Genomic DNA, 27,500 nt, shown 5'->3' on the forward strand with positions numbered 1-27,500 from the left:
AAGCACGGCAACAAATGCAGCCGCTGCCGGCAAGGATACTATCCATTAGCATTGTAATGCGCTAAGCTGCCCAATTTGCAGCTGCTGGACGCTCCTCTGTCTGTAAATGGGCATGAGTGTGAGTGTGTGTGTGTGTGTGTGTGTGTATGTGTGTGTGTGTGTCTGTGTGCAAGCAAGTTTCTATGTGTGTCTGTGTGCATCTACGTGTCTATGTATGTCTCTGTGTGAGGCTGTTTGTATGTATGTGTTTGTGTGTGTGTGTGTGTGTGTGTGTGTGTGTGTGTGTGTGTGTGTGTGTTCTCCTGTACCTGGTCCTCCTCTCCACCGCCCTCCTCGTCGTACTTGAGGATGTTGTCTCTCACGTCGTCTTCGGGGTCAATGAGGAGCTGCTTGGCCTGCCGCTCCTTATCACGGCGCTTCATCCAAACCACAAATAGCAGCACCAGAACTACAGAGATAAATGTAGAGAGAGAGAGAGAGAGAGAGAGAGAGAGAGAGAGAGAGAGAGAGAGAGAGAGAGAGAGAGAGAGAGAGAGAGAGAGAGAGAGAGAAAGGGCAGCAATTAAGTGTGATTATTTCTGTGCAACAACACAACTGCAGAAATGACTTTAAGGACCTCACTCAAGTACCCTGAGAAAAACATGTTTCGCTTGTTCTCTACAGTCCCTTCTGTTCATCCCCTGCTTCTGAAGGGAGCAGATTAATGAAGAGAGCTTCTGATTGATTTTCAAAAGGAAGCTAAACAAACTGAGGAGCATAAACAGTTGACTGTTTATCTGTTGACAGAGAGAACAAACAGAAGCAGGAGTGCATAGGGTGTAAACAACAACAACAACAACAAATAAGGGTTGTGGTGGTGGTGAGTGAAATATTAACCGGCTTTAGCTTGGTTATATTTCCATACACTGCAGGGCACTGGGTGGCTGATCTGGCCTATGTGGGGGTAATCCCCGGGCTAATCTGTGCTGTCTGACTGGGCCGGGCAGTGTGGTGGGCGGACGACTCACTCAGCAGGATGATGATGCACAGCAGGATGGAGATGATGGCGCCGGTGCCCAGGCCCGCCGCGATGATGCGCTCCTGGTCCGAGCAGAAGCCGTTGTGGTCACACTGGCACACCTTGATGCGCAGGTAGGAGGTGTTGGACATGGGCAGGTTGCCGGCGTCGGTGATGATGATGGGCACGTCGTAGATGCCACTCTCCAGGAAGCTGAGGCGCAGGCTCACCTGAGCGGCATCACCTGGTTGGGGGGGGGGGGAGTAAAGGAAACAGAAGAATGGAGCTGTGAAAAAAGACAGTTCCCGGATACAAGAGAATAACAACAACATGTCCTCTTCTGCATACTGTCACTTCATGTGGCCTTTAAGTGTGCTGTGATAATGGCACAAGATGAATCTGAGTCTTGTGGAGAATACCCACAAGCCTCTGCTGTCTCTTTAAACTCTACCCCAGTGTGACCTCACCACACAACCTGCCTGCCACTTCACAATCATTACAGCTAACTGACAACATTCTCTCCATAAACTTGTACCTGGAAAAAAAAAACATCATCAATGCAGTTAATCCAAAATACACTGGGGATTTAGATTGGGGGGCTTAGAAATCCCCTGAATACCTCTCGATAAGGCAGCTTAGGGATAAAACAGCCTTTCCTATAATCCTTATGCCATTTATCCTATTAAATATTCATTCAATGCATTTGTGGCTCCGTACATTTAATCACTGACACATAACCAATGACACATTACTCCATTCGCTTGTGTTTTTAACAAGCATAATCAATTAAAAGGTGTTGTCTGGCACACCAGCCTTCATTTTCCTTCCTTCCTGACTGAGTTGGAAGATAAACAGAACTCTGTGTCTGGAAAGTCCCACGGTTGAGACTTGCGGCCATAACACTACCACAGCCTGGGAAAGGGCTGCCAATTCCTCCTTAAGAGCAGTGCCCTTCTCTTTACCTCGCACTAAAATGCAAATGTGTTGAAAAGTGGGTGTGTGAGAGCCCTCCATTTTTCGTTGCTCCCTACAGGATAATCTACGTGTTCTACTCGTACAGCAGACGCAGCATCCAGAGCGCTCTGCCCTGCAGTCACCGCGTGAAGACTCGCAAACTGACATCAGCGACACAGAAGTGGAGACGAGCGCGCTTCCAAAGTGGCGTCGATCCCTGCGGGTGAACACTCGGCTAAATGTGCTATTCCCTTAAAAGCCCCTGGCCTTTGGGCCATTCCTCACGGGGCATGTCCCTGTTCAACAAAGACGCCGTGTGGTGCAGTGCAAGTGTAAGTGTAGGTGTGTGTGTGTGTGTGTGTGTGTGTGTGTGTGTGTGTGTGTGTGTGTGTGTGTGTGTGTGTGTGTGTGTGTGTGTGTGTGTGCGTGTGTACATTTGTTTGTGTGCATGTGTGTGTGTGTGTCTGTCTCTGTGTGTGTTTGTGTGCATGTGTGTGTGTGTGTGTGTGTGCCTTTCTTTCTGTGTGTGTGTCTTACCGTTGATACGCGTGATGGTCCAGTTCTTGCGGACGTCAGCGGGCCTGTGGGCCAGTTCGAAGGTGAAGGGCCCGGCATTGGAGGCGATGTCGCCATCGATGGCCGTGATGTTGATGAAGTTGGGCTCGGGCTTCTCACACACCTCGGCCTCTGAGGGGAACACCACGGGCGCGTTGTCGTTTATGTCCCGTAGGAAGATCTGCAGGGTGCCTGTTCCGCTGGCAGGAGGGTAACCTACCAAAACACACACACACACACACAAACCCTTTGTGTAAATACAAATGAACACAAATTGCGAACATGTTAACAGAGTAGTAATTACAGGCTTGATTGATGAGATGAATGTGTCATTTTGGACTGAAAACTGAGGTATTTGACATATGGGAGAGAGCATTTTCACAAAACAGCACTGAATCATCTGGCTGTGTCCACTTTCCTCCTCGCCTCTCCTTATCACTGCACGTCCAACAAACACAGACAGTGATGTACAGTATCTGCCCCATGTGTGTATATTTACATGAAAAGACTGCTGTGATTTTTCATCCCCCCGCTGTGCAAGGCAGGCTGCTCTGGGCTGGGGCTGGGGCTGGGTCTGTGCGTGTGTGTGTGCGTGTGCGTGTGGTGGAGGAGGAGGGGGCAGACAGGAGGAGAATGCTTAATCAGGGCTGCACACGGCCCCGGCACACTGCTGCCCAGTCACAGCGCTCTGTATTCACAGGCCTTTAAGAGGCTTTCTTCATTCAGGCCACGCTCGGAAGGGGCCACTCGGCCAATCCGGCCCCATTAATGCTGAGAAACCTCTTTATCGGGAAATTTTTCTAAGCCTCGCCGGCCTATAGGCTGGACTGGCCTGGGCAGGGCCGCGGTCCGTGGAGCTCGGCAAAGACGGAGGAAGGGAAAAAAACGAGACAGTCCTCCTGACGCTGTGGGCCAAATCCTGGCAGTGCGAGGGAGGAAGGGGAACGCTTCCCTGCGCTGCGCTGCGTCGTCTGCTGGAGTGCCTGCTAACACCTCTCTCCTTTGCCTTCGACAGGTGACTGTTTAATGTCTGCTGGCACTATTTTTATGCCGCCTGATGGAACTGGAGTGGCAGACTGTCAGCGCTGTGCCAGCATTCAAAGTGACATTCAATCAGTTTTGGAAGATTAACAAAGATTCTTCCACCCCCCCCCCCCCCCCTGCCCTTCCTAACATGTTTTCCCACTCTAGAGTGTTAACACATCACATCCTGGTCGCCCCAGTCTTAACAAGGCATCTCACGACCACAGTGTGTCTGGTACTGGCGGTGTAATGATATTGCTACAACAGTAAGCAGGTTTCCAGCGCTCTTGTAAGAGGTGTAAATCCAATCTGAGAGTAACCCGAGACACGGAACCTTCTTTTTCGCACTCCAGAAAAGATTGAGTTACATACCATTATCAGTGGCCAGGAACGTGGCGTTGTACATATTATTGCTCACATAAGGCGATTCCCTGTCTAGTATGGCAATTGTGGAGATGTGGCCGTTATTGGGGTCGATGCGGAGCCAGTTGGCCGGGTCGGACAGCTTGGAGTATCTGCAGAGAGAGAGAGAGAGAGAGAGAGAGAGATGGGGAGAAAGAGGAGGGAGGGGTGCGACAGAAGTCCAGATTAGAAACCTTTGATTTATCACCACAATCTCCCCTGAGGCCCAGCAGCTCACTAAATCTTTAATAGTACACCCAGCTCAGCAGGTTAGAGGCAAGCTGATCGGCAGCCAGGAGCACGCTGCTTCAGAACTCTCGTCAGGAGGGGGTGGGGGTGGGGGGGTACGGGGTTGGAGAAAGTTCCAGAACACAAAGCGGTTTTGTTGTGTGGGCTAGAGAAAAAAAAGCTAAACTTTCCACCACACAATGTGCAGTTGGGCTGGCATGGAGTTGAGAGAGTCTCTGTGTGTGTGTGTGTGTATGTGTGTGTGTGTGTGTGTGTGTGTGTGTGCGTGTGTGCGTGTGCGTGTGTGCGTGTATGTGTGTGTGTCTCTCTCTCTACCTGATGGTCTGCTGCATGAAGCGGTCAGGGTCCAGGGCAGTGAAGACGGTGAGCATGGACTCTGCGGCCAGGCCCTCCTCCATCCTCATGGTGCGGGGGTTGGGCTCGAAGTAGGGCGCCTCGTTCACGTCCAGCACCTTGATGGAGACGGTGGCGGTGGACTGGCGCGAGCGATGGATGTTCTGGTCCAGGGGCTCTTCGTTCCCTGCCACCACGGTAAGCACAAACGTCCGGGTCATCTCGTAGTCAATGGGCTGCAGGGAGGGGAGGAGAGAGAGAGAGAGAGAGAGAGAGAGAGAGAGAGAGAGAGAGAGAGATATGGAGGAGGAGGGGTAAGGTGACAGGGATGGAGTGAGACAAATGACAAGACACAACATTAGTCTGCTGGAAAGCTTTGGACCATTACACCTATCTTTTTTCTACAGCCTCTTTTCTGAAGGTACTTTGGGCTGTTTCAAAAAGCCACGTTTTGAAACCTCCATTTTCCTGACATACAAACTGTACGTGAGCGGTTTAGTTGTCTACCAGTACCTTACACATCTGATATCCTATAAAACACCCTACAAAACATCATGCTCTAAAAGCAGCACACTGGTTACTGGACGTCTCACAAACAGGCTCCAGATGAAGCTGAAATGAGAACATCTGGACACAGGGCACCTCTGCCCAGAGAGTGGACGGGTCCGAGCCTCACCTTGACGACTGTTACCAGGCCCTCATTAGTGGTGGGATCAGTCGGCACGGAGAACCTGCCGGTGGGGTCGCCCCCGGTGATTTTGTACACGACGTTCCAGGCGGGGGTGTTGGGCTGGTCTTTGTCCGTCACCGTGAGGTTGGCCACGATGACATTGACCCGGTTCTCTGGCACCTCTCCGTAGAACTGCATGAATAAAACATGACACTCAAATTACTGTGGTGGTAGCAAAAAAACAGCATGCTTTGAGAAACACTGGTGCAAATACAAAGAAAATTGGAAAACAGCAACTGAAACTAGTCTGTCTCCTTAATGAAAATAAGTACTTTATATAAAAAAATGGATTTAATGGCAAAAAAAAATAACAACGTCTGAGACTAATGCTTTGACAAGAGCTAGTCATTTCATTTTGTCTCTATATCACAGAGCATTGGCAGTATAATGAGAATACCTCCTTCAGAACACAATTCCACTCCCATTAAATATCTGTAGTTCTGGCTCAGTGCTTTCATATGACAGGTGACTGTATTCACAGGGGGACTAGCTCGCATAAGAGACAGACTGGCACTATTCTTACAAACAATAAGGACTGGTTTGTGTGTGTGTGTGTGTGTGTGTGTGTGTGTGTGTGTGTGTGTGTGTATGTGTGGATGTTAGTGTGTGAGAGTCAGAGAATCACTACCTATCTTTGAGAGAATGTGCTTGCTATCAAACTCTGCCAGTGTCTCAGCTATACGAGCTCTAAGCCCTCCATACTGTGTAGTGAACAAAGCATTCTCTGCAGTAGGCACCGAGGTCATTGCATGACGCGTGGTTATCAGGGTAATTGCGGAAATCACTGCTTGATCCCTCAGGCAGTGTAAATGTGTCCGATGTATTGCATGTCGTGCGGACAGCTCTGGTCATTAGCGGTGAGGAGTAATGCCTCCTTAGCGATGCAAAACCATGGAGAAATCATCAGCGCTGCGCTGTGTTGTGCTGCGACCACTTACCGTCTCGGAGGTGAACTCGGGCGGATTGTCGTTGATGTCCCTGACCCTGATGACAGCGGTGGCGGTGTTGGACAGGCCATACAGGGCCGTTCCCTCCATGTCTGTGGCCTGAATGATCAGTGTGTACTGTGGCACTTTCTAATGGGGGGGGGGGGGGGGACACAAAGAAAAACTGCTTAATTAACCAATCAGTGAAATGACATGTGACATGTTACATAAATGCAGGGATGGGGAAGGCTGTGACTAATGAATCACGCACAGAAGAGAATCCTCATGGATCTTAAAAAAAAAAAAAAAAAAAATACCACAACAAATCGATACCCCCAGCACACATACATACATATGCCAATGAAACATATATGGCTGAAATGTAAATCTAATCTAATTCACGACACATTAGGTGAGCATCACTGACCAAATGATATGCACTGCACACCCAATGATATTACATGGCAAAGAAAAAATGCCATTCTCATCCAAAACAGAAGCTAAAAAAAAAAACTGCCAGTGGGCAAGAAATATGAAACAAATGATAGGGAACTACATCAGAACCTCTACCCTCTGCATTCATTAACGCCCAGTGCAGAGCGAGTACCAGCTAGGGTTGTGCTGACCGGCCCGTCATCCGATTCCCAATCACCGACCAGGAGTCATTGCACTAATTAGGGCAATCATTCCTCATTAATTTCCTGTGAGGGAGCGGAGCGAGTGGAAGCGGAGGGAGGGAGGGAGGGAGGGAGGGAGTAGGAGCGCGGTGGCGGCGGGCCCCTCCCCAGCTCCAGTCTCATCAGAGGCCTCCTCGTGACGGGAGGAACCCGCCGGCCGCTCGCAAATGGCTCCCGCCGCCCTGATGGCCGCCAAGGCAGCGCACCGCTTCCCTCGTAATAAGGGCCAGGGCGGCGAATGACTCTCCTGGTAGTGTCGGTGGCCGTTCGGCGCATTACCAAGGCCGTGGAGCGGAATTGATTGAGCGTGGGTGTGGGGGTACCAAATTGCCTTTACCAGCAGACTTAAACCAAACCTCCTGCACTCGTGCAAAGCACTCGCTTATATATTTATTTACATTTTTATTTCACTGAGCAAGGCAATCCAATTAAAGCGGGCCGTTGCCATTTATAGATCAGACAGCCACGTAAGCATCTCTGCACACATACACACACACACACACACGCTGGCAGGCATGCTGGCACGCATGCTGGCACGCGCACACTCACATGCACAAACACACACACACACACACACACAGCAAACAAAAACAAACAAGCAAAAAAAAACATTTAGCTGCTTGCTGAGGCATGCTTTCTCCATCTCGGGGTAAATAAGTATGAGGTAGGGAGTCCATTTCTGAGCTCATTTGGCCAATGTTAATCAACAGTGCGCAGAAAGGCTCATTACTCCAGCAATGCACTGAATATTAGTACAACAAAGAAAAGCCCACATCTTCATCACGCCATAATCCTAAGGCCATTTCAGAGTGTGGCTAAATAAAACTGTTGACCTATGCAAATACACCACCACAGTCACACTGGCTTAACTTAAACTATTTTGATCAATTGTTTGAGTAACCGCTAATAAGCAAATATTATGCAGCGCCAAAGACAACTGAAATATGTTAAAACAAAATACCATAGAAGTCTTGAGAACACACACTCTCTCACACACACACACACACACACAGGTGCTCAAACACATACACACAAGTACAGAATAGGTGCTTACACGTCGGCTCACAAACACATCCACACGCCCCCATTCAGCTCTCACCTCTCTGTCCAGGCCTGCGGCCATGGTGATGATGTTCCCGGTCTTGTTGTTGATGGTGAACATGCTGGGATTGGGGTTCTCGGGATTCTGGGACAGGATCTTGTACCTCAGCATGCCGTTTTGGGTTTTGGGGTCATCTTTGTCAATGGCGGTCACGGTCATCACAGATGTCCCTGAGACAGACAAAGAACCCACGGGTGATTCATGGATGAGCTTCCAACAGAATATCTGTCGTCACCATGTATGACTAATCACCACAGGCCACAGACATGTGTTATTTATTCAGCCGGTCAGTTTCCAGTCCACTGTTTACGTGAATGTTCCACTCTGGGGACTTGAGTTTATCGACACTGACTGACCGGTTTCCCTTTCTCTGTCTTGCGGGCCATTGGTGAAACAAAAATCACATCACAGCAAGCCCATTGCAATTCGGTGGTCATCTTTACCACATTCTTTGCATAAACTCTGGTGTGTGTGTATATATATGTGTGTGTGTGTGTGTGTGTGTGTGTGTGTGTGTGTGTGTGTGTGTGTGTGTGTGTGTGTGTGTGTGTGTGTGTGTGTATGTATCTGTATGCATGTTTAATTGTTTATGTATGTATGTGTGTGTGTGTGTGTGTGTGTGTGTGTTTGCCTACCTGGCTTTGAGCCCTCAGCCACACTTCCATTCCAGATCTGGTGGACAAACTCGGGCCGGTTGTCGTTCATGTCGATGACATTGATCACGATGTCGATGGGGTTCTCCACCTGGTTGCCATTGAGGTCCACGGCGTGGGCTCTCAGCTGTGTGGAGAAAGTCCGAACACATTAAAGTAGCCCGAGGCGTGCGTGGGCACAATGCTAAACGGACAGCCACAGCCACAGCATACAGCACACTGCACCATCTGAGTTCTAACCCACTCACAAATGGACTGGTTGCTTTCTTATCAAGCACTGATCCTGGAACAGAGCAGCAACCAAAAACTAACCTCTATCTCTCTCAGAATTTATTTTCCCTTGCCCTGTGTGTGTGTGCGTGTGTGTGCGCGTGCGTGCGTGCATGTGTGCGTGCGTGCGTGCGTGTGTGAGTGCGTATGTGTGTGTGTGTGTGTGTGTGTGTGTGTGTGTGTACGTGTGTGTGTGTGTGTGAGGGGGGTCAGATGTGAGGGAAACACAAGTTTTGTGTGATTCTCATGTTATTGTTGGACTCCAGTCCCTGTCTCTTCCTCTGCCTCCCACGGCTCTCTGCTATTTTCTCAGGGAGAGGAAACAGGGAGAGCGAACAGGATGAGTGGATGTCCAGGGTGAGAGTGAGAAGAGAGAGAAAAATAAACTCCAGTCTTTATCACTTTTCTTCAAAAAGCAGGGGCCCTCACAAATGCTCCACCCATTAAAGAACCATTACATCCTGCAGGTTAGTCGAGGCTGCTGCGCGAAGGTACAATCTCCTGCCCCCGCCACACACACACACACACCTCCTCACTAGTGGCCCCATTGTTACCTTCTGAAAGAGAAGCATGAAAGAGAGGGATGGCTGACTTCAAGAGTAGCACACCTTTCTTTCCCTTCCAAGGCAGATGAGGTGGGGGGTGGGTGTATGAGAGTGGCTTTTGTGCTGACAATAAGGGTTGCCCAAGGACTCCAACCCGGATGCCTCGAATTGATTCATCTGAACCCAGAAGGCTACACTGAACTTGTGTGTGTCTTCTACATTCCCTATTCGATTTTGCTTTCCTCCAAACTTCTCGGTTAATCAAACATACAAGAAAAAGGCCTTGAAAGCTACATTACTGAGCCTTTTGGCAAAAAAAAAGAAGAAAAATAAGAAATAATACCTCAGCTACCTCTGGCAAAACTCTGAGGAATTTCTTAGCTATAGGTTCTCACAGACATATTCTAGCCCTTTCATCTTTTACATCCTTGATATTGTTCATTCCTTCTGCTGGAATGCTTTTAGTGTGATTTACGTAATGCGCGTGGTTGTGTGAGTGCTCTGCTTACGTGGAAGTTGCTGATGTGTTCTCGGTCCAGGGGCCTGTTGACGGACAGCTCTCCAGAGACGGGGTCGATGAAGAAGATGCCGGTGGGGGGCTGGTCCGCTCCTGGGCCAGTCACGCTGTAGCGGAGGGAGCGGTTTTTATCGTGGTCGGACCTGATCTGCTCCCAGACAAGAGACAAAGTGTCAGGAATCATTTCAATCATGTTCAAGGGTGCAGGGTCCACCGAATGTGGGTCACCATAAAGAAGTTGTGCGTGTGAAAAGCTATCTTCTGTCTTTTATCTTTTATCTCTCTCTAGTGGTTTCAAGGGCCCGTTGGCAGGCTTTCATGGATGCCAGTGAGTGTGTCTGTGTGTGTGTGTGGTGTGTGTGTGTGTGTGTGTAAGTTTGGACTATATATGACTGAATATCAGATCTCTCTGGCTACATGTGTAAATGTGTCTGTATGTGTGTGTGTGTGTGTGTGTGTGTGTGTGTGTGTGTGTGTGTGTGTGTGTGTGTGCGTGTGCGTGTGCGTGTGCGCTCAATCTCTGCCACTCTCCACTGTCGTACCGTGACAAGCGTCTGAGGGAAGGGGCCTCTGGAGTTCTCGGGCACGTTGATGGGGGGGATGACCCAGTCCCTCTTCATGCGTCTCAGCTGGCTGCCGTCGCCAGTGTGCCGCGATGGGAACACAATTTCTGGCAGCCTGGGAGCCATGGCCACCGCCTCCATGCCAGGCACCTGAAACGTCAAGGTCAGAGGTCAAACTTGAGAGGACAGGGACAAGCTGGGCACTGCACTACTACGCACTGCATGCTGACCACAATGCCATCAAGAGAATCAACCAATCTAATGACATGACATGACATGACAGTTTATCATGACATTTTAACTGATGAGGAAGTGGTGCTCTTGGATTAAACTGAACTAAATGAGAGTGACTTTTTTTTAATTATGTACATATTTTACATGTGTTACTAACAATTTCATAGTGGCATGGATTATTTGTGCAAACACAGGGTCAATTGCTTTGAAAATATTCCAAGTCACAGGCAACAAGGTTGGTGGTGGGTATTCCAAAAATCTTTTTTTGGATAGATGCTCTTTAAAATCGCATGGAGGCAATCCAGATATTTGGTCCGAATCCAGTAGTTGCCTTTGAATTTGATCATCTTTGAAAATCAAACACAGACACATGCAGCTCGTACACAGAAATGAATGGCTTCCCAGAGGCACCCTGCAGTCTCCTCTGACTATAATGAATGCAATTTTAAACAAAAGAGGACGCTACCTGCAAGCCAAACATTAAATACCCAGATGGTTCAAATTACCTATGCCTCTCCACAGCAACGAGTTTGAAGTGGAGCCATAAAAGTTAAAGTAACCTTGAACAACTGAAAAAAAAACAAAGGAGCGAAAAAGAATATGCAATAGTACAGTCACTTAATGGCAGCCACATTCTGATAGGAGCAGTTCTTTCTTCAGTTGCACATGACGTTCACAATTAATTATCACCACTGATTGCTGACTCCTTTAAAAAAAAGTAATTCTGTGTCAAAATTTAAACGAAGAAAGTTTGGGGGAGCAAACAGGAAATTAATTAAAATTTTGCCGCTACACAGCTACATTCCCCCCTCAGTGTCACATAACCCCTCAATCATATCTCAGGAATTGTTGGGACTGTGTCTACTAATCATGTTTGAAATCCAATTATCTATTTTCCACACATCCCAAGTGCACAGAGGCAGGTCCGTCGTGTTGGGTGATGGGACATGACTCAGAAATATCTATTACCCAATTAAAATGGGGGAGCTCAAGTGTGGTAATTATTTGTAACCTGCGTCTGGAATGATGAATGGGGGGCGGGGGGCGGGGGGGGGGGGGAGTCTTGGCACTGCTCTGTATGCAGACCTGGAGGTCTCGATCAGAGGTTCATCCTCACCTATGAGGTTCACCGCACACTATGTCTGTACGTTTTGTGTACTTCTCTTTTACACCTCACCATAAGCTGACCTCATGTTCACCTTATCATATATCTTATGTGCTACATTTATTGAGCAGACATGCTACAAAATGTATTTCTTTAGAATAAACTAATACAGGGCAGATAGTGTGACATAATTGATGCCAATGAGCAATTATTTAGCTATATGTCTCTAGAGAACAGTGTACAACATAATGAGTTATGCACAGACAGGTGCTAACCTTGTGTGTTCAATACAATACAACCTACTGAAGAACGGAGACTAAACCGATATATTGTTGTCTGAATAAGAACTTTGATCATTAGCCTGCTCGTCCTGACGTACCATGGTTGTCTAGGCCATGGCCATATTGGAGGTCACCCAGACAAGAAATCGCTACTCGACATTGATTTAACTGTTCCCCCAGGGATGTTGTGCTCACACTGCGCTAATAAAGAATGTAATCACTGATGTGATTAGTGAGCGTCCCATGATTTATGACAAACTTTGTGTTAAGGCATCGCTTATTAATGTTGTCCCCACGTTCAAAAAGTCGATGGGAGATTTCATTAATTACTCAATAAAGCCATCAACTACATCTGCCTTTGGTCACAAAGATGGAGCTTTAGATCTGCATTTTAAGAGGACATCTGGGGCTATAGCTATATGTCATCAGGGCCTCGCCCCTTCCCCCCTTTTGTCCCCTTCCACACTTAGTCTAGTCCATTCAATCACATGAGCAACAACCTCGCAAGCACCTGAATGTCTTTATTCTGACTGCTGTTCCATCCACTAGATCAGTCTCTATGCTGAGCTGTGACTGCTTCGGATATATGTTGTTTCCTTACATCATTGGAGAAATTCTTATTCTAGACTTATACCAATTTCTTAAAATAGTTAAATATATAGATATATAGACTTTACTTTACTTTATTTCTGCATTGTTGCACTGTTGGACTTACTCATTTGCACTATCACCATGACACTCATTCACACAGAGCACCTTACCTTACCTTACTATGCACAGAGAATCACAGGCTCAGTCCCTGCCTCAGTCATTGCAAGCGCCTCTGATTTATTAATCACCACTATGTGGATACTGTTTTTAGAATTGATTTAGATTAAGTGTTAGTTAGTATAATTTGTATTTTAGTATATTTAGCATATTCTTTATCTTCTACTGTCCTTATTGCTTAGTTGTGTTTTTATATTATATACTTTAATTACTCTTTCTGCTGTTAAAGAATGTGTTTATGTTGTCTGTATGCTGCTGAGACCTTGAATTTCCCCTGGGGATCAATAAAGTATTTATCTATCTATCTATCTATCTATGTATGTTTAACGTTGGACGGACGTGGTTATCATAATGAAACTAGAGCAAAGAGAATGGAACTAATCGGGCGTTATTTTTACCCCTCCGTGGCAGCTATGATTACATGAGTGTAAGTGTGCCAGCACTTTCCTCAGCCTGGGTGGTGGCATGTACCTCTTCAAACAAATGAGAAGCATGACTAATGATATCATTAAAATCACCTACCTGCAGGAGACACTATGCTAAATGAGCTGCGAGGTGTAACGATGCTGTTTACTGCCGACCCCATAAATTACTCCAACCCAAGTTGTGTATTTGAAATAGTCTGATCGCCTACCTGTGACATGAAATGCAGCAATCTGATTTCAAAGATTTACTATTACAGAAGCTCTCACGGAGCTATAGATTTACTATTACAGAAGCTCTCACGGAGCTAAAGGCAGCTAAGACAAGAGCAATCATTTCCACACATGGGAGAGTGTGGGAATATATGAATTCTCAAAATCTCTCTGTAAATCACTGTAGACCTCTAGCTATGTACAGCTGTATGTTCCCTCTTGAGAATGCTCCTCGGAATGTTCACGTGTCCAGCGACATATGATAGCACTAAAATAATTTCCATGTTTTACAATCCTAATAGCATCCTACCAATAACATTCCATGTATTGGTTTTTCATACTGATCTGCACTACAAATAAATATGATGCTGAAACAGAAGGAAGTACATTCAAAAAACAGAATCCCTAGTTATAAGGAACTAATTGTTAGTCGTAACTTTCACACTATTTTCTAAAGGATAACAATGTCATGGCAAATAAGGGCCCTAAAATGGAGATCAATGACTTCAATTTTGACTGAGTAGGAGAGGGACTGTTAGGAAGTCCATCACAACAACAGTCAATCTGGCTCTGATACACTTCTATCACACTAACTGCTGTCTTTTGGCAATGCTTTTTGGCAAAGTCGTGCTGTCGTGTTGTGAAATCTTTTTTTTCTTCACATTTTTGCAGTGTTTTCCAACTTGAGAATATATTCATGTTTGTACTTCTGTTAAGTGTGAGTTGAGTAAATTTGTTACCTTGCGCAAGACTAAAATATTCCAGTAAGCGGACCTGTGAAAGGGAGGGTTGAGGACGTGTGGGGTGGCTGGGGGAGACATCTATCCCCACTGAGGCCTAGTCAGAGTCTCTGTGCAGCCATGGCAATTTACACCATTCACAACACTGACAAGGATGTTGCACTTCCCCTTCACAGAACAAAAAAAAAAGCCAGATGCCCTACTCTGAATGTGTAAATGTATTTACAATCAAGCGTGAGGTCTTCACGAGTGCTTTTTGCAGCACAACACCAGACTGGTAGAGAGGCTGGCTAGCACTGCGCAGCCAATCACTATGGTGACGAATGAGAGGCAAACGAGCACAGCCAAACGCTCCATCCTGACTTTCTGATCCCTTGAAACAGATGCTAGATGCCCCTTAAATCACTGCGAAGGGGCATTTCATTTGGAAATGAGTGCACAGTAACGGTCGTGAACACAGTGAGGCTGATTGGAAATGTGGTTTTACGAGGAGCCATTTTGCATCTGCTCGCACGAGCCACTGGCCGTGTTTGAGTATATGTTTGTGGCGGGCATAAATTGGCACATTAAGTTTTAATTGGGGAGCATTCATCCAGTCAGACGGAACACCTGTTACAACTTAGGCGAGCAAATGAGCTGTGAATGCACTGGACTCGAAAGGTGTGTGGAACTGTGCAAGTGTGTTATCTTTGTGTTATCTGTGTGTTGACGCACTGGCGCCCCTGCACGCGGGTTTTAATGAAACTCCTCAAGGCTGATCAGGAAGAAGTCTTGCCCTCGGCAACTAACCTGTGCACTTTGACCCTCGGTGGGGGTCAGCCTGACTTCCGTCTGCCACTGCTCGCCGGTGGCCTTGTCCCGTGCCTTGATCACCAGGGGCGAGGACCTGACGGAGGCGAGGTGGATGCTGCGGAGGGCGTGCACCGCCCCATCCGTCTCCACTCGAAAGGTGTCCGGCTCGCTGCTCTCCAGCCGCATACGCCCACTTCTGCTGCAGTCAAGGAACTTCACTGGAGAACAAGGAGAGACAGAGCAGAAGAGCATTTTTATTCCACTGTGCTTCAGAGGGGTGTGTGTCTTTTTGTTTGTGTGTGTGTGTGTGTGTGTATGTGTGTGTGTGTGTGATTGTGTGTGTGTATGCATGTGTAAGGCAGTGGTATCGGTGGCAGTGGGGTTGGTGGTGGAATGCTAAGGTGCTGGGGGACAAAGAGAGGCCTCTTCACAACCTTCTAAGATTGTGCACTAGACTTGGCACCGAATCAACTATTCCTAGTCTCATGCATAATGGATTTTGGGCTGCGCCCCAAAGGTATTGCTTTAAACAGGTATGGCTTGAAAGGCACAAAAAATAAATAAGACGGTGAATCCGAGAGAATGTACTGCCCTGAAGGATACTGACTGCATCACAATGAAGCGACCACCAACGCTAAAGCATATCTGACATTACACACAAAAGTGACAAATTAGAAAATATAAATTCAGTCAGGAGATGCAAAAGCCTTGCTTTGGCAGAGTCAGTGCAGGAATTCGCCTCCAGGCATTTGTAGCCGTGAAAACAAATGTGATATACCTTTATACCTTGTCTGTGTTCTTAGAGTGACACACACACACACACACACACACACACACACACACACACACACACATGTGCACGCACGCACGCACACACACACACACACACACACACACACACACACACACACACACACACACACACACACACACACACGCACATGCAGGTAGTCCTCTGAGACAACCTGTTGTCCGACATCACCTCCATTTTCATTTGAGTGGCTATGGAGCTGAACCTCCTGAAAGGCCTCATATACTTGCCTGTCAATCTGCCGTGCACACACAAATGCACACACACACACACACACACACACACACACACACACTCACACATACACATACACACTCACACATACACACACACACACACACACACACACACACACACACACACACACACACACACACACACACTCACACTCACACATACACACACACACACACACACACACACCCACTGTGAGCTGTCTCTTGCCTGCTTTCCCCATGTTTGCAGTGGTTTGGCGCACAGAGCTGTATGTGCTGTGACTGTCTCAACTCTTTATCATGTCAAAGCAACCGATGCCTAGAAGCCCTGCATCTGTTCACAAGAACTCCGTGGCCCTTGTGCACTGAGCCATCACGTTTTACTCAAGTCAGTCTAGAGCTAGACATTGTGGGAATGTCAGATACCACAAGGTGAATATTCATTCCAAATTGTTTAAAATTAAATTGTAAAAAGTCAAATTGAAATAAACAAGTTTTTAATGAATATGAAAGTAATTCTACCCATGACAATGTACTTCAGAATTGGTGTAATACCAGAGTAATAGTCATTTAGCTAACGCTGCTAATGCAAGAATTTCCTGATTTCCTGAAGTGCCTGATAACCAATCAAAAAAGGGAAGACTCTCACATCTGAGCATTTTCAAACTAGAATACTAATCGTGTTCTGTAAAAATGAAAATGGAAATACTAAAAGTAAAATGGCCATGGATAACCGGGGAAAGATATTTAAAAAAAAAATACAACACTACTTGGTCTCACCCCTTGTACCTATATTGGCACCCTGAGGAAATCAGGGCATTTAAAAAAAAAAAAAAAAAAAAAAAAAACATTTTCTACACTCACACAGACAGTCAGACAAAGAAGGGAGAGCCAAAGAGATAATCTGTGAATACACACCTGCTTCAAAAGCAAGTTCTGAGAACAAAAGAAACGACACTCAACCAACAAGCGTTCTCTAACCAATGAATGGAAATGCAATTTCTAGTTTCCTCGATAAAGACCACAAAGTATGGGACAGCAGTGATTGAGGTGAATTCCCATAACAATTGCTGTTTTGCATTTTGAAGAAAGGTAATGACTTGACAAAAGTACCGCCACATCTCTCTGAGACAGTTCCTCTGAGAGCAGCCCCACCCATCAGCATGTAGATAAAATGCTGTGGACATCATCAGGAGAGCAAGAACAGCTCACAAAAGATGTGGACGAGGCAGGCTGCAGACATATCCTTTGTACCCATGTGAGACCCTCTGCACACACGTCTCGACTGAAAGGAAGCTCGGGACTAGTGACCTATCATCACCGCATGGCCTTTCTCCAGCACAGCTGTGTGAACGGCCTGAAGACTATGGCATTACCAGCATCAGAGCAGGAAGTCATGTTCACAAGTGGGAGCACTAATGACCCCGCAACACAAACACACACACACACACACACACTCACCCACCCACCATTTTATTTATTTATTTATTGGTAGAGTAGATTAATTTTATGGGAGAGATGGGATCTCTCTGCCCTTTTAATCCCAATTTACCTTGATCACTCGGAGGGCTCAGACCAGGCAAAACATGGCAATGACATTCACTAAAGGGCTCGGACCAGGCAAAACATGGCAATGACATTCATACAGTATGTACCCCCCCCCCATCCCTGTATCTTGCTCACAAACTGAGGAAGTACACAAATCACCACATAGGGCCATAAACAATGTACAGTACAAGCCAGTGAAGCCCAGATATAAGGCCAGGTACGCATATTCAGAACAAGTGGCACTGTTAGAATGCTTTTCATTCCCTTGCATTATTTCCAAACACTGATATAAGAATACTGAATATTCTGTAAGCATGACATCAATGGTAAGGTGGTGATGCTCTCACGGAATATTAGACAACACACGGGCAGAATTGACACATAAAAATTGCAATCTAGCCTCCTAAATTAGACCCCTAAGAGTGTTTTCATATCTGTGGGGCTGGTTTGATGAAATGACATCGACTGTGAGCCTATTAGAGTCCACTTTGAGTATGTGAACGCATGCTTTGTGTGTGAACTGTGTGTACTTTCTCACTTCTGCCTTAGGGGTTGAGGCGATGAGATGGTATTTCTTTGTGTGGTATCTGAGGCTTGAAATGCCGGCATCTTCTGTAGAATACCCATTATTGGGGCTGTTCTTGTGGATGTGCTCCATGTCTGTGTGTTTGTCTGCAGACAATTGAGTCATCCAGAGATTTTGTGGCTTAATGACTTATTTAGTGTGTGTGTGTGTGTGTGTGTGTGTGTGTGTGTCTGTGTGTGTGTGTGTGTGTGTGTGTGTGTGTGTGTGTGTGTGTGTATGTGTGTGTGTGAGTGTGTTTGCATGTGTGTTTGCATGTGTGTTTGTTTGTTTGTTTGCATGTGTGCATGCCTAGGCTGGCAAAGATCCGTGATTTCGCATCAACATTGTATTACATGTCTATCAGCATTACAGTGTATGACAAAACAAACTGATGGTGGAGCAGATTATGCTTTGTAGCTCTACCAGGCAAGGAGGAGAATGTGTGTGTGTGCGTGTGTGTGTGTGTGTGTGCGTGTGTGTGTGTGTGTGTGCGTGTGTGTGTGCACATGTGTGTGTATCTAGCACCACATTCACATTTCCACAAGCATGCAGATTACTATTCACTTCAGGGTGTCTGGTGAATCTCCCCCTGAACGCTATTTGGCCACTGGTTAGTCCCATACAGATGACAGATGACTGGCACAAGAGCCTGGGCCATATCCGGGTGAGCACTGGCCCAGCCTCGGCCTCTATCTGGGAGTGCGAAGGTGGGTTTAACACACAGCCTAGACTTAACAGCGCCTGGAGGCACCACAGCAAAATGTGAATAAATTCCCAGCAGGCAGTGCAAATTCCAATAATAATGAATGGGGATGTTCAGCATGTGTCTATTCATTTATCACATGCCTCTGCTAGCAGCTAACTGCGCCAGCCGCATACCAATTGCGGTGGCTAAGCCTGCCCTGCACGCCAGAGTTAATTATTTATCTGGTCGTTATTCCGGTACGCAAACGGAACTCTCATTGTCTCTGGCCAGGGGTGGGGGGTAGGATGGGGGGGATCCCTCGCCGCCCCGTCAGACGAATCATCATGTCCGCAGAGATAAAGAGCTATTCGGCAAGCTCAGAAATGCCGATGCAGCAAGGGGGTTACTGGTTAGAGAGGAGGGGGGAGGTGGCAAAAAAAAGCCCCCCGTCAGCAGATCGAGGGGCCTATCTAATGCCCCACACCAACCCCAAATTACCTCCAGCTCAACGAGCCTATTCACAGCCCCCGGACCCTCCCCGACACTCACCCCTCTCCACATCCCCGCACAAAAAGACCCAGCTCTGTGCCCCTCTTTTGTCTGTTTCATCACGTGACACAGCCAACTTAGACTACCACAAACACACAGAGAGAGTGAGAGAGAGAGAGAGAGAGAGAAATGTAGAAAAGAAGTGAATAAAATGGCAGAGAAATGTACTAATTCACACCATCTTGCAAAAAGCATACACAAAATAGTTCTGCTCTGCAAAAATAAAAAAAAACAAAGAAAAGGAAAAAGAAACAAGTAGCACACCAGAGTCACGCCCCCACTGAACAGAACACTCCTGGCTCAGTCGGCCCCTTTTCCCAAACTCCCCCTGCGGAGAGCAATATGGCGAGGCCCTCTGCGGTACTCATGAGCGTATTAACTCACTTGACTCTTCACGCTACCGCACTCGGCACACCAAAGTGGCAAATCTGAGCTGGTGGAGGCCAAGGGTGGGGCTGTGACGGGGTGGGTGGGGGCGTAGGGGTGTTTTGGGATGGCCATGATGGGTCTGTTGAAGGCACCCAGCCAAGGCCCATCACAAGTCCCTACGCCAGGATACTTGGCCCATTAATGCTTGTGGTGGTAGGGGGGAGGGGGATCTCTGGCAGACGCCAAATACACCATGCCGGTGCTTTATCCACTGCTCCACCTCATCCACCCTATCCATCCGACCAGAAACCAGGATGCCTCTCTTCATGCTAGATCTTCTGTCAGGCAAACGTCACCCACGCCAGGCCCAACACTAGCTCACCAGCCTCCTCCTCTCCTCCTACCCAATGTATTATTCAGGAACCGTAACGACCAAATCTAGTTCACACAACCCCATGCTGGTCTGGTATCTAATGCGAGGCTGCACATCAGTCATAGAGTCACACTGTTGTCCTGCCTGCTGAGAAGCCGCTGCAACACCAGCCACCAGTGGAGCAGAGGAACGATCTCTCTCTCGCTTTTTAATGAGACAGCCACAGACACTTACGTGTCTGAGTCCAGATCAGTTAAGCACACGATGCAGCCCTCAATTTGACTTGGGCTAACTCTGTTAATCTGTTCAAAGCACGGCACAAGTTGCTCCACTTATTAGAAAAATAAAAAATAAATTAAAGCTGTCTCTGAGGGGGAGCCTCTATTCCAACTGCCTGTTTCATTAAAAGGTTGGTAAACATGGAAACTTATAATATTATGTTATTTCCCATGCTCCAGCCGTTGCTTTTAATAAGAATGTTATGACACATACAATTAAATTACAGCCTAGGAGCCAAAGGAAACTTTGTGTTTAAAAATAAAACAAAATAGCATAGTTTAACAGCAGTAATGAAAAAACTTTAAGGAAACAAAAAAACATGTGACTTTCATGTTTCTCCTTTGCACACAACAAACCCCCACCTTGGACACAAAGCTCCATTACACATGCAGCATGTTTCTCTCCCATCACTGTCTTCTCTGGCTCTTTCCATCTTCGGCAGACTGACCTGAGGGGCCCTGGCTATGCTAAACTGACACCCCATGAGAATTGCATCTTGCCTCTGCCCATAAATGAGATGTTCCACAATTCCTCAGTCTGCCGTTTGTGCATTTAGCAGTGCGCTCACACACACACACACACACACACACACACACACACACACACACACACACACACACATGAACACACGGATGCCCATTTGCTTTCCCCCAAGGGCCACCGATGCACTCTGACAGACATTGTAGTCTGACGACAATAACAAGGTAAGCAGATCGACTGGCTGCTGGGATCAGAATCACCCCCATTTCCATCTGACTGGCCTTGCCGCGGCTGCATTAAAGCAGAGAGTGCTCTCCCCTGCTGGCTAGCCTGCTTTTAAAAAACCCAGCCACACCGCAGTTGCTTTGTTGACAGAGTTCCTCTCCAGAATAGCAGGTCTACCTAGTGAAAATAAAAATGTATTCATAAAAAAAAGTCTGCAAACCGGGAGATTGCCAACACTCCCAGCTGTAATTAATCAACATCCTGACTAACCTACTTGTGTGACACTGCTTCTATTTACTTCTGACAGGTTTGTAAAAGCTGCACAGCTTTTTCAGCCTTCTAACATCCTTATGTCAACAGTTTTTTTCTGCTTTGCAAAGAGGAGCAGGTGTTAATGTTCTAATCACACCACTCCTTTGGGTGTGTCTAACCCCATCAAAAAACGAAGCAAATCTGCATGTTATTTATTTATTTTTAGATTTTTTTCCCTGAGCCACGACACAACGGAGTTATCTGGATTACTCTGTCACTGGATCACAAATGGCGGGGCTGTGGTCTGATAACGCTAAGCTACACCCGGGTGCCGTTATCGGCCCGAGGCCACTGGGATTTTGTTCTTCGCGCTCTGATGACGGCTGCTTGATACCGTGGCTTTAGCCGGGTATTAAAAGGGGTGAAATTTGCCAGGCGTCAAAAGAGCTCTCTATCTTTCTCGCCCTATGCCTTTGCCACCTCGCTCCCTGGAAATGCAACAGGAGCGGTGGTGGAGTGGAGTGAGAGCGAGGACTCGCCTCACAATGATACTGGGTGCTGTGAGAAGTTGTTGCCTAGCACCTGACCCCCTCCAATGCAGTTAGCTCTGACTACAAAGTGACTATCAAGGCAAACCTTGAGCAACACTGTGATAATGTGTTGACTTGAGGCAGGAAAAAAAATCACATCTAACTCTAATATATTACTGGCAAGGTACTGTATCGCAATCAACAGTCTTCACAGTACACGAGCCATCGCAGTACAACTCAGTGGCTGTGTGATCAAAGCCATGCTGTCAATGGGAAATTCAGCTCGTTACAGACCGTATGTATGTCTGTTAAGGGTAACCCCCTGAGACTCTGAGACATACATGTTGATTCTCACATCCACACGCTTTGATAAAGGTCATTTGGCTTTTCATGGCACTCCACCCTCTTTGGTATTTAATGCTTGGAGATGCCCTGCGCGTGCATGCTGCTCGGTCTCTTATGGGAGATAAATGGGTAGAGCTGGAGAGGGAGAGACCAGGACTGATCAAAAGAAATGGTCGACATAGCCTACATGGCCATACAGTTCTTCCAATTATGTGGTTTCCACACACAAAAATATCTCCACCACTGCAAACACTTTTAAAACTAGTGTGTTAAAAGAGACTAGTGAAATCCCTATCTGGATGCAAGTTGTGTTGTTTTCAACACATTTGTTTTAAGAGTGAATCTTTATTATTATTATTATTATCATCATTATTATTATTACATTACAAAACATTGTCCTTGATCAAGCAATGCACATTGATATTTTTGCAATGCTGGCCTCATGGAGTGACTGTTAACTCTAACATTCCTCTTTGAATTGGCCATTATCTCCACTGTATCCCGTCTTTGTGAAAGTTCCTAAGAGTCCTTGAAACCCAGTAGATAAGGAGTTCAGCTGTGGTTTGGGGTAAGGGGTCATGCACTAAGGATAAAGACGCACTGAAAAGGAGGAATGATAACTGTGTGTGTGCGCGTGTGTGTGTGTTTGTGTGTGTGTGTGTGTGTGTGTGTGTGCGTGTGTGTGTGTGCGCGTGTGACATATAAACATAGGAACGTTGCTGTGAGAGTTGCTTCATAAAACACTACAAAGGTGCTTAGAATGGAAATAAACTGGTGAAGGTGGCTAGGCTACATCTCAGTGCAGCTTTGAATAGACTGTCAGGCATCTGCTTGCCATTGGTCCTGAACCCGTTCAGAGATGGTTTCTGAGCCCGTGTCCATATGCGCTGTGATGACAATCTCTGTCCAGTCATCAGAGGCCAGTGAGTGATCACCTCAAATGAGGCGTTAGCAAAGGCCTCTAATACGAAAACAAGGGCTTCAAAGCCAGTCATTTCAGACGTTTGATCATTCGTGAAAGGAACGTATCACAAAAAAGACACAAGTGTAGAAGGCAAATGTTTGCTTGGAGGAGTATCGTATCTCGCCTGTGATAAACGGTGCAATGCTTCATGTCTCTTTTTTCCAAAGAGGTCCCTGTTGGGTCATTCAGTCCTCTGTTCACAGCTTAAATACTACTGAAATAAAAGGGTATTATTCCCAGTAAAATGTGTTCCTTTCCTTCAGAACAACAATTGCTTGTACACTTGGCCCAAAATAGAAAGACAGAGCTATAAATGTAAAACAACACAAAATCTCTGATGCAGCCACACAATCATGATGGAGATCCTGGTATTAAAAAAAAATTTGTTGAAGACGTGATCAACACAGTCATCATTTTTTACCGGTTAAGAGCGGCATCTCAGAATCTTTCAAATTGAAACAGGGAGATGGAGAGCTGCTAGCTGCTAGCTTCTAGGCTTCTGGCTAAACGGCACATTCATCCATAAACACCATCCATCAAATCCCACAGTAAAGGAGCACCTAAGCCACATGCAGAATGACTGAGGCTCTTCATTAGGATTTAATGAGTCCAATAAATAAAAATCCGGTGGTCAACCAGCAATCAACCTCTCTCAGACTCCAATCAGCAGGACCAAATTTAAACTAATGCTCTACTGCCCAAGTTTGGTTGAATATTGACAGCACACGGCTTGCACAACTTTGATCAATGTCACACAGACTCAGTGGCCTGTTCCTTCCACTGGGACATCAATTACTGCAAAAAAATAAGCTCTGGCAAATTAGCCAACAGAACTGCAACTGCTCACATGAAGCTTTGAGAGTTACTACAGGTTAAAAGCAAAGTCAAGTCCGGCAACCTACAGACCCTCCACCAGCCTATCAAATTGCTCAGACTGTGATCATACCAGTTTGAGAAAACATGCCAAAACAAACAAACGAAAAACAAACATTAGAATTTCGAGCAAAGGACCAATGGGTGAGTGCGAATTTAAAAAATGCGCTGGCGCACACATTCCGAGCCTGAAAATGTGCAAGGGCATGAAAACACGACGCTGCCAAGTTCGGAGAGAGCAAGCCGCACCGCGAGAAACCCTTTCATGGCTGAGCCCCGGTGCTTGACAGCCTGATCTGCTGGGGATTCGGCAGGGGCGAGCAAACTCTTCCAGCCATTTCCCTTCCCCACGAGACAGCCGAGAGGCGCGCTTGGCTCAGCTCAGACTTCTCATCCCTCCTCACAGCCAGCCACTGCCACCAGAGTTAACGACAGTAGAAGAAGCGAGGGAGGGAGGAGGGGTGGAGAGGAGGAGGGGGGTTTAATATTAATCTTTTCAGCAGCCACAAAGGATCCTCCCTGTGACTGAGGGAAGGATGCCTTTTGACTAACATCAGCCAGTGAGCACCTTTTACCATCTCAATGAGGCCAGCAGTGGAAAATGTACACACTTCTCCATGAGAAAGGAGATGGCCGGGGGAATAAGATAAGTCTGCTTTAATGAGTCCACTCCAGAAAACACAAGCAAATAGACTCAAATTGTAAATCGCAAGGATTATGTCTCCATCCCAGGAGGTTAAGTGGCATTGCCTGGTAGGAAGTCTATTATAGACTCTTACAGGGGGAGATCTCCATACTTACAAAAGGGAAGGAGTCCCCTGCCACCCCCGGGGAGAGGAAGACACAAGGTTTCAGCTGGATGGAAGATGGTGACGTTAGAGAGGAAGATGGAAAACGGGAGCACAGAGATGTGGGGGAACAAAAGGAGCCACGCAACTACAGAGAGCAAGACAAAGAGATTTCCCTGGGGCTTGCCAGGCCACCCCACTCCTCATATAATTTCAATTTTGATCAAATTAACATGCTTGTAGATCGGGGAGTGATTCAATTCTGACAAATTGCCCCCCCCCCCACTCCTTCCACCTCCACACCTTCCTCCGCCTCCTACACCCCACTGGCACCTCCACCATCTCTGAGCCTGGGCGTACACTTCGTTAACTGCCCACTTGACACTGCACCACCCTGCATCTGCCACGGCAACATGGATGCGCTCAAGTGGCCGGGTGTATCGGATGCCCATCCATGCCCTCACCCACCCACTGAATCAGCAACCACAGAAAAAAATCAAAATAACAGAGGTCACGTGTGTCGACGTGCACCAATGCCTCCAATTGCTACTACAAATTGATAGGAAATAATAGCCCCACGCTTTTCACCTGCGCTGCAACCTCTTAATAAGGACGTCAATGCCGCTGAGGATTTAATGCAATCTAAAACAGTTTACGATCCACGCCCCGATGTTCGGTGACAACGCAGCTAGGCGTTCACACACGCACAGTGGACCGTACATCATGCTAAGTTCAAGCCACAGTGAGTGAATACAATGAATATTTCCAATTACACGCACTAGTTCCCTCTATCTGTTCAACTAGTATTCTTTCTGAATAATAGTTGGAGCAGACACGTCTGCCGCATAGAATATCTCCAGGGGTTCTATTCTCAGACCACACACACAGATAACTATCCTAATAATACAACTGTTATTATGCCAGAGAATGTTGAACTGTTTAGCTGAATATTGCTATCTTTGTAAAGTCATTAACCCCACAAATCTATGCATACACTCATATTAAATCATACCATTGTAACAATACACAATTTAAAACAATGTATGCTAAACAGTCCCCAGTTGGAACCATGCAAATATTGCGTTTTGCTTTTTTTTTTATTTCAAATAGGATTCCAATACAACATTCCACCATTTTTCCTATTAGGGGCCAAAAAGAAGCAGTCTCTGTGCAATGATGTCACAACGCATAAAGCTGAGCTGTGTGCAAAGGCCTGGTACCGAGCAAGGAAATGGGATTTCTGCACTCTAAATAACGGAACACTTTTTTTTCCCCCGGAGATCGGCCCAGGGAGATGAGAGAAGACTTCTCTTGAAAGCCCTTTGGTGGGGAAATCAAGCGGAAGACAAAAGAAGGTGAGACTGACTGACTCAGAAGCAGACCCTAATAAGATAGCTTTTCTCCCAGATTTTTTTTTTCACCTCGCTTGCAGGATGGAAACTGTGATTTATGAACATGGATGAGGCCAGAGAGCACGAACACAAACAGAGTTAGCACCTCCCGTTAAAGATAATTAAACTTGAGAACAATTCTCCTCTTCAAAAAAAACAAAGGAAAGGAGATAAAAAAAGGACTTAAGTGTGAAACAAATCTGCAATCACCATATTTGCTGGAGAGGAATACCAATAATTTGTTGTGTGTGGCAGATGTTTTTTTTTTACTTTCTCTTACCTCAGGAACTACAGTACACAATCAATAGTGTTTCCCAATGCTGGAGAAATAAAGGGAAACCATCAGTAGAATAATACATCAGTCCATCATTAACTCATAAGCCTTTATATCTGTAGGCCAAGCTAAGCAAGTAACTACACAACACTGTCTAGACTTAAGCTCTGGACCGACAAATACCGCACATAACACATGACAAGGCTTGTGGAAGGTCTTCTCAAAGACCAAAGAGAGAGAGAGAAAGAGAGAGAGAGAGAAAAAATCTGCTGTGTGAAGTGCCCATAAACACACTTAGTCTGGCGGTGGGAGAAAGACTGCTCAAAACAATGAGAACGTGAACGTTAGCTGCCAAGCTGCTAAATGCACACAAGGCAAGCATGAACCACGGCATGTTTGAATCAATATGTGTCAAATTCTGCTTGGGATACAATTATCAAGAGACCAGGAGGTGTGGAGAACGCATGAGAGATTAAAGCGTGTGGGATCCATCTATGTGAGAAGCAAAGGCAGAGGCACTTTCCAAAGAAAACACAGTGGGGTTAACAGGGTGGTGTGTGTGTGTGTGTGTGTGTGTGTGTGTGTGTGTGTGTGAGTGTGTGTGCACCAGTCTTTACATCTTTTAGACAGAAAGAAAGAACAGAGAAAATACATGGTGCCCTATCTGCAGTCCGACCATAATGGCTGGAGAGGCAGAGCCATTTGTTCGACATCCATCCGCATCTGGGCCGCATGTCCTTGCCTGTTCGGCCACAGCCTCATCACTGGGTCAAGCTGTGACTGCGACAACACTAAGAACTGAACCTACTTTGACCTGACGGAGTCTTCCTCCCCCTCCCTCTCCAAGGTCAAGACAGGAGGAGATCATCTGAGCACAATGAAATTGAGAGAGTGGAGTGGAGGGAGGATGGGGATGAAGACGAGGACTGGGCT

At 46.5% G+C, this 27,500-nt stretch overlaps 1 protein-coding gene across 1 annotated transcript in view; it reads right to left on the reverse strand.

The window, feature by feature from the left end:
• Window positions 1-27,500, reverse strand: part of LOC143133707 (cadherin-2-like) — a 64,476-nt gene that overhangs the window by 10,077 nt on the left and 26,899 nt on the right. Inside the window, exons 3-14 of the mRNA XM_076293527.1 lie at window positions 15,049-15,269; window positions 10,476-10,646; window positions 9,926-10,081; window positions 8,584-8,728; window positions 7,946-8,118; window positions 6,182-6,319; window positions 5,190-5,375; window positions 4,496-4,749; window positions 3,902-4,044; window positions 2,489-2,722; window positions 1,008-1,241; window positions 309-448 (exon numbers count right to left, since the gene is read on the reverse strand). Of these exons, the coding sequence (XP_076149642.1) occupies window positions 309-448; window positions 1,008-1,241; window positions 2,489-2,722; window positions 3,902-4,044; window positions 4,496-4,749; window positions 5,190-5,375; window positions 6,182-6,319; window positions 7,946-8,118; window positions 8,584-8,728; window positions 9,926-10,081; window positions 10,476-10,646; window positions 15,049-15,269 (2,195 nt within the window). The remainder of the gene's footprint in view (window positions 1-308; window positions 449-1,007; window positions 1,242-2,488; window positions 2,723-3,901; window positions 4,045-4,495; window positions 4,750-5,189; window positions 5,376-6,181; window positions 6,320-7,945; window positions 8,119-8,583; window positions 8,729-9,925; window positions 10,082-10,475; window positions 10,647-15,048; window positions 15,270-27,500) is intronic.

This window comes from Alosa pseudoharengus, unplaced genomic scaffold, assembly GCF_046254945.1.
Source record: "Alosa pseudoharengus isolate Yale_2024_CS ecotype anadromous, Long Island Sound unplaced genomic scaffold, YU_APseudo_1.1 YU_APseudo_1.1_scf_2, whole genome shotgun sequence".
Taxonomy (NCBI): Eukaryota; Metazoa; Chordata; class Actinopteri; order Clupeiformes; family Clupeidae; genus Alosa; species Alosa pseudoharengus.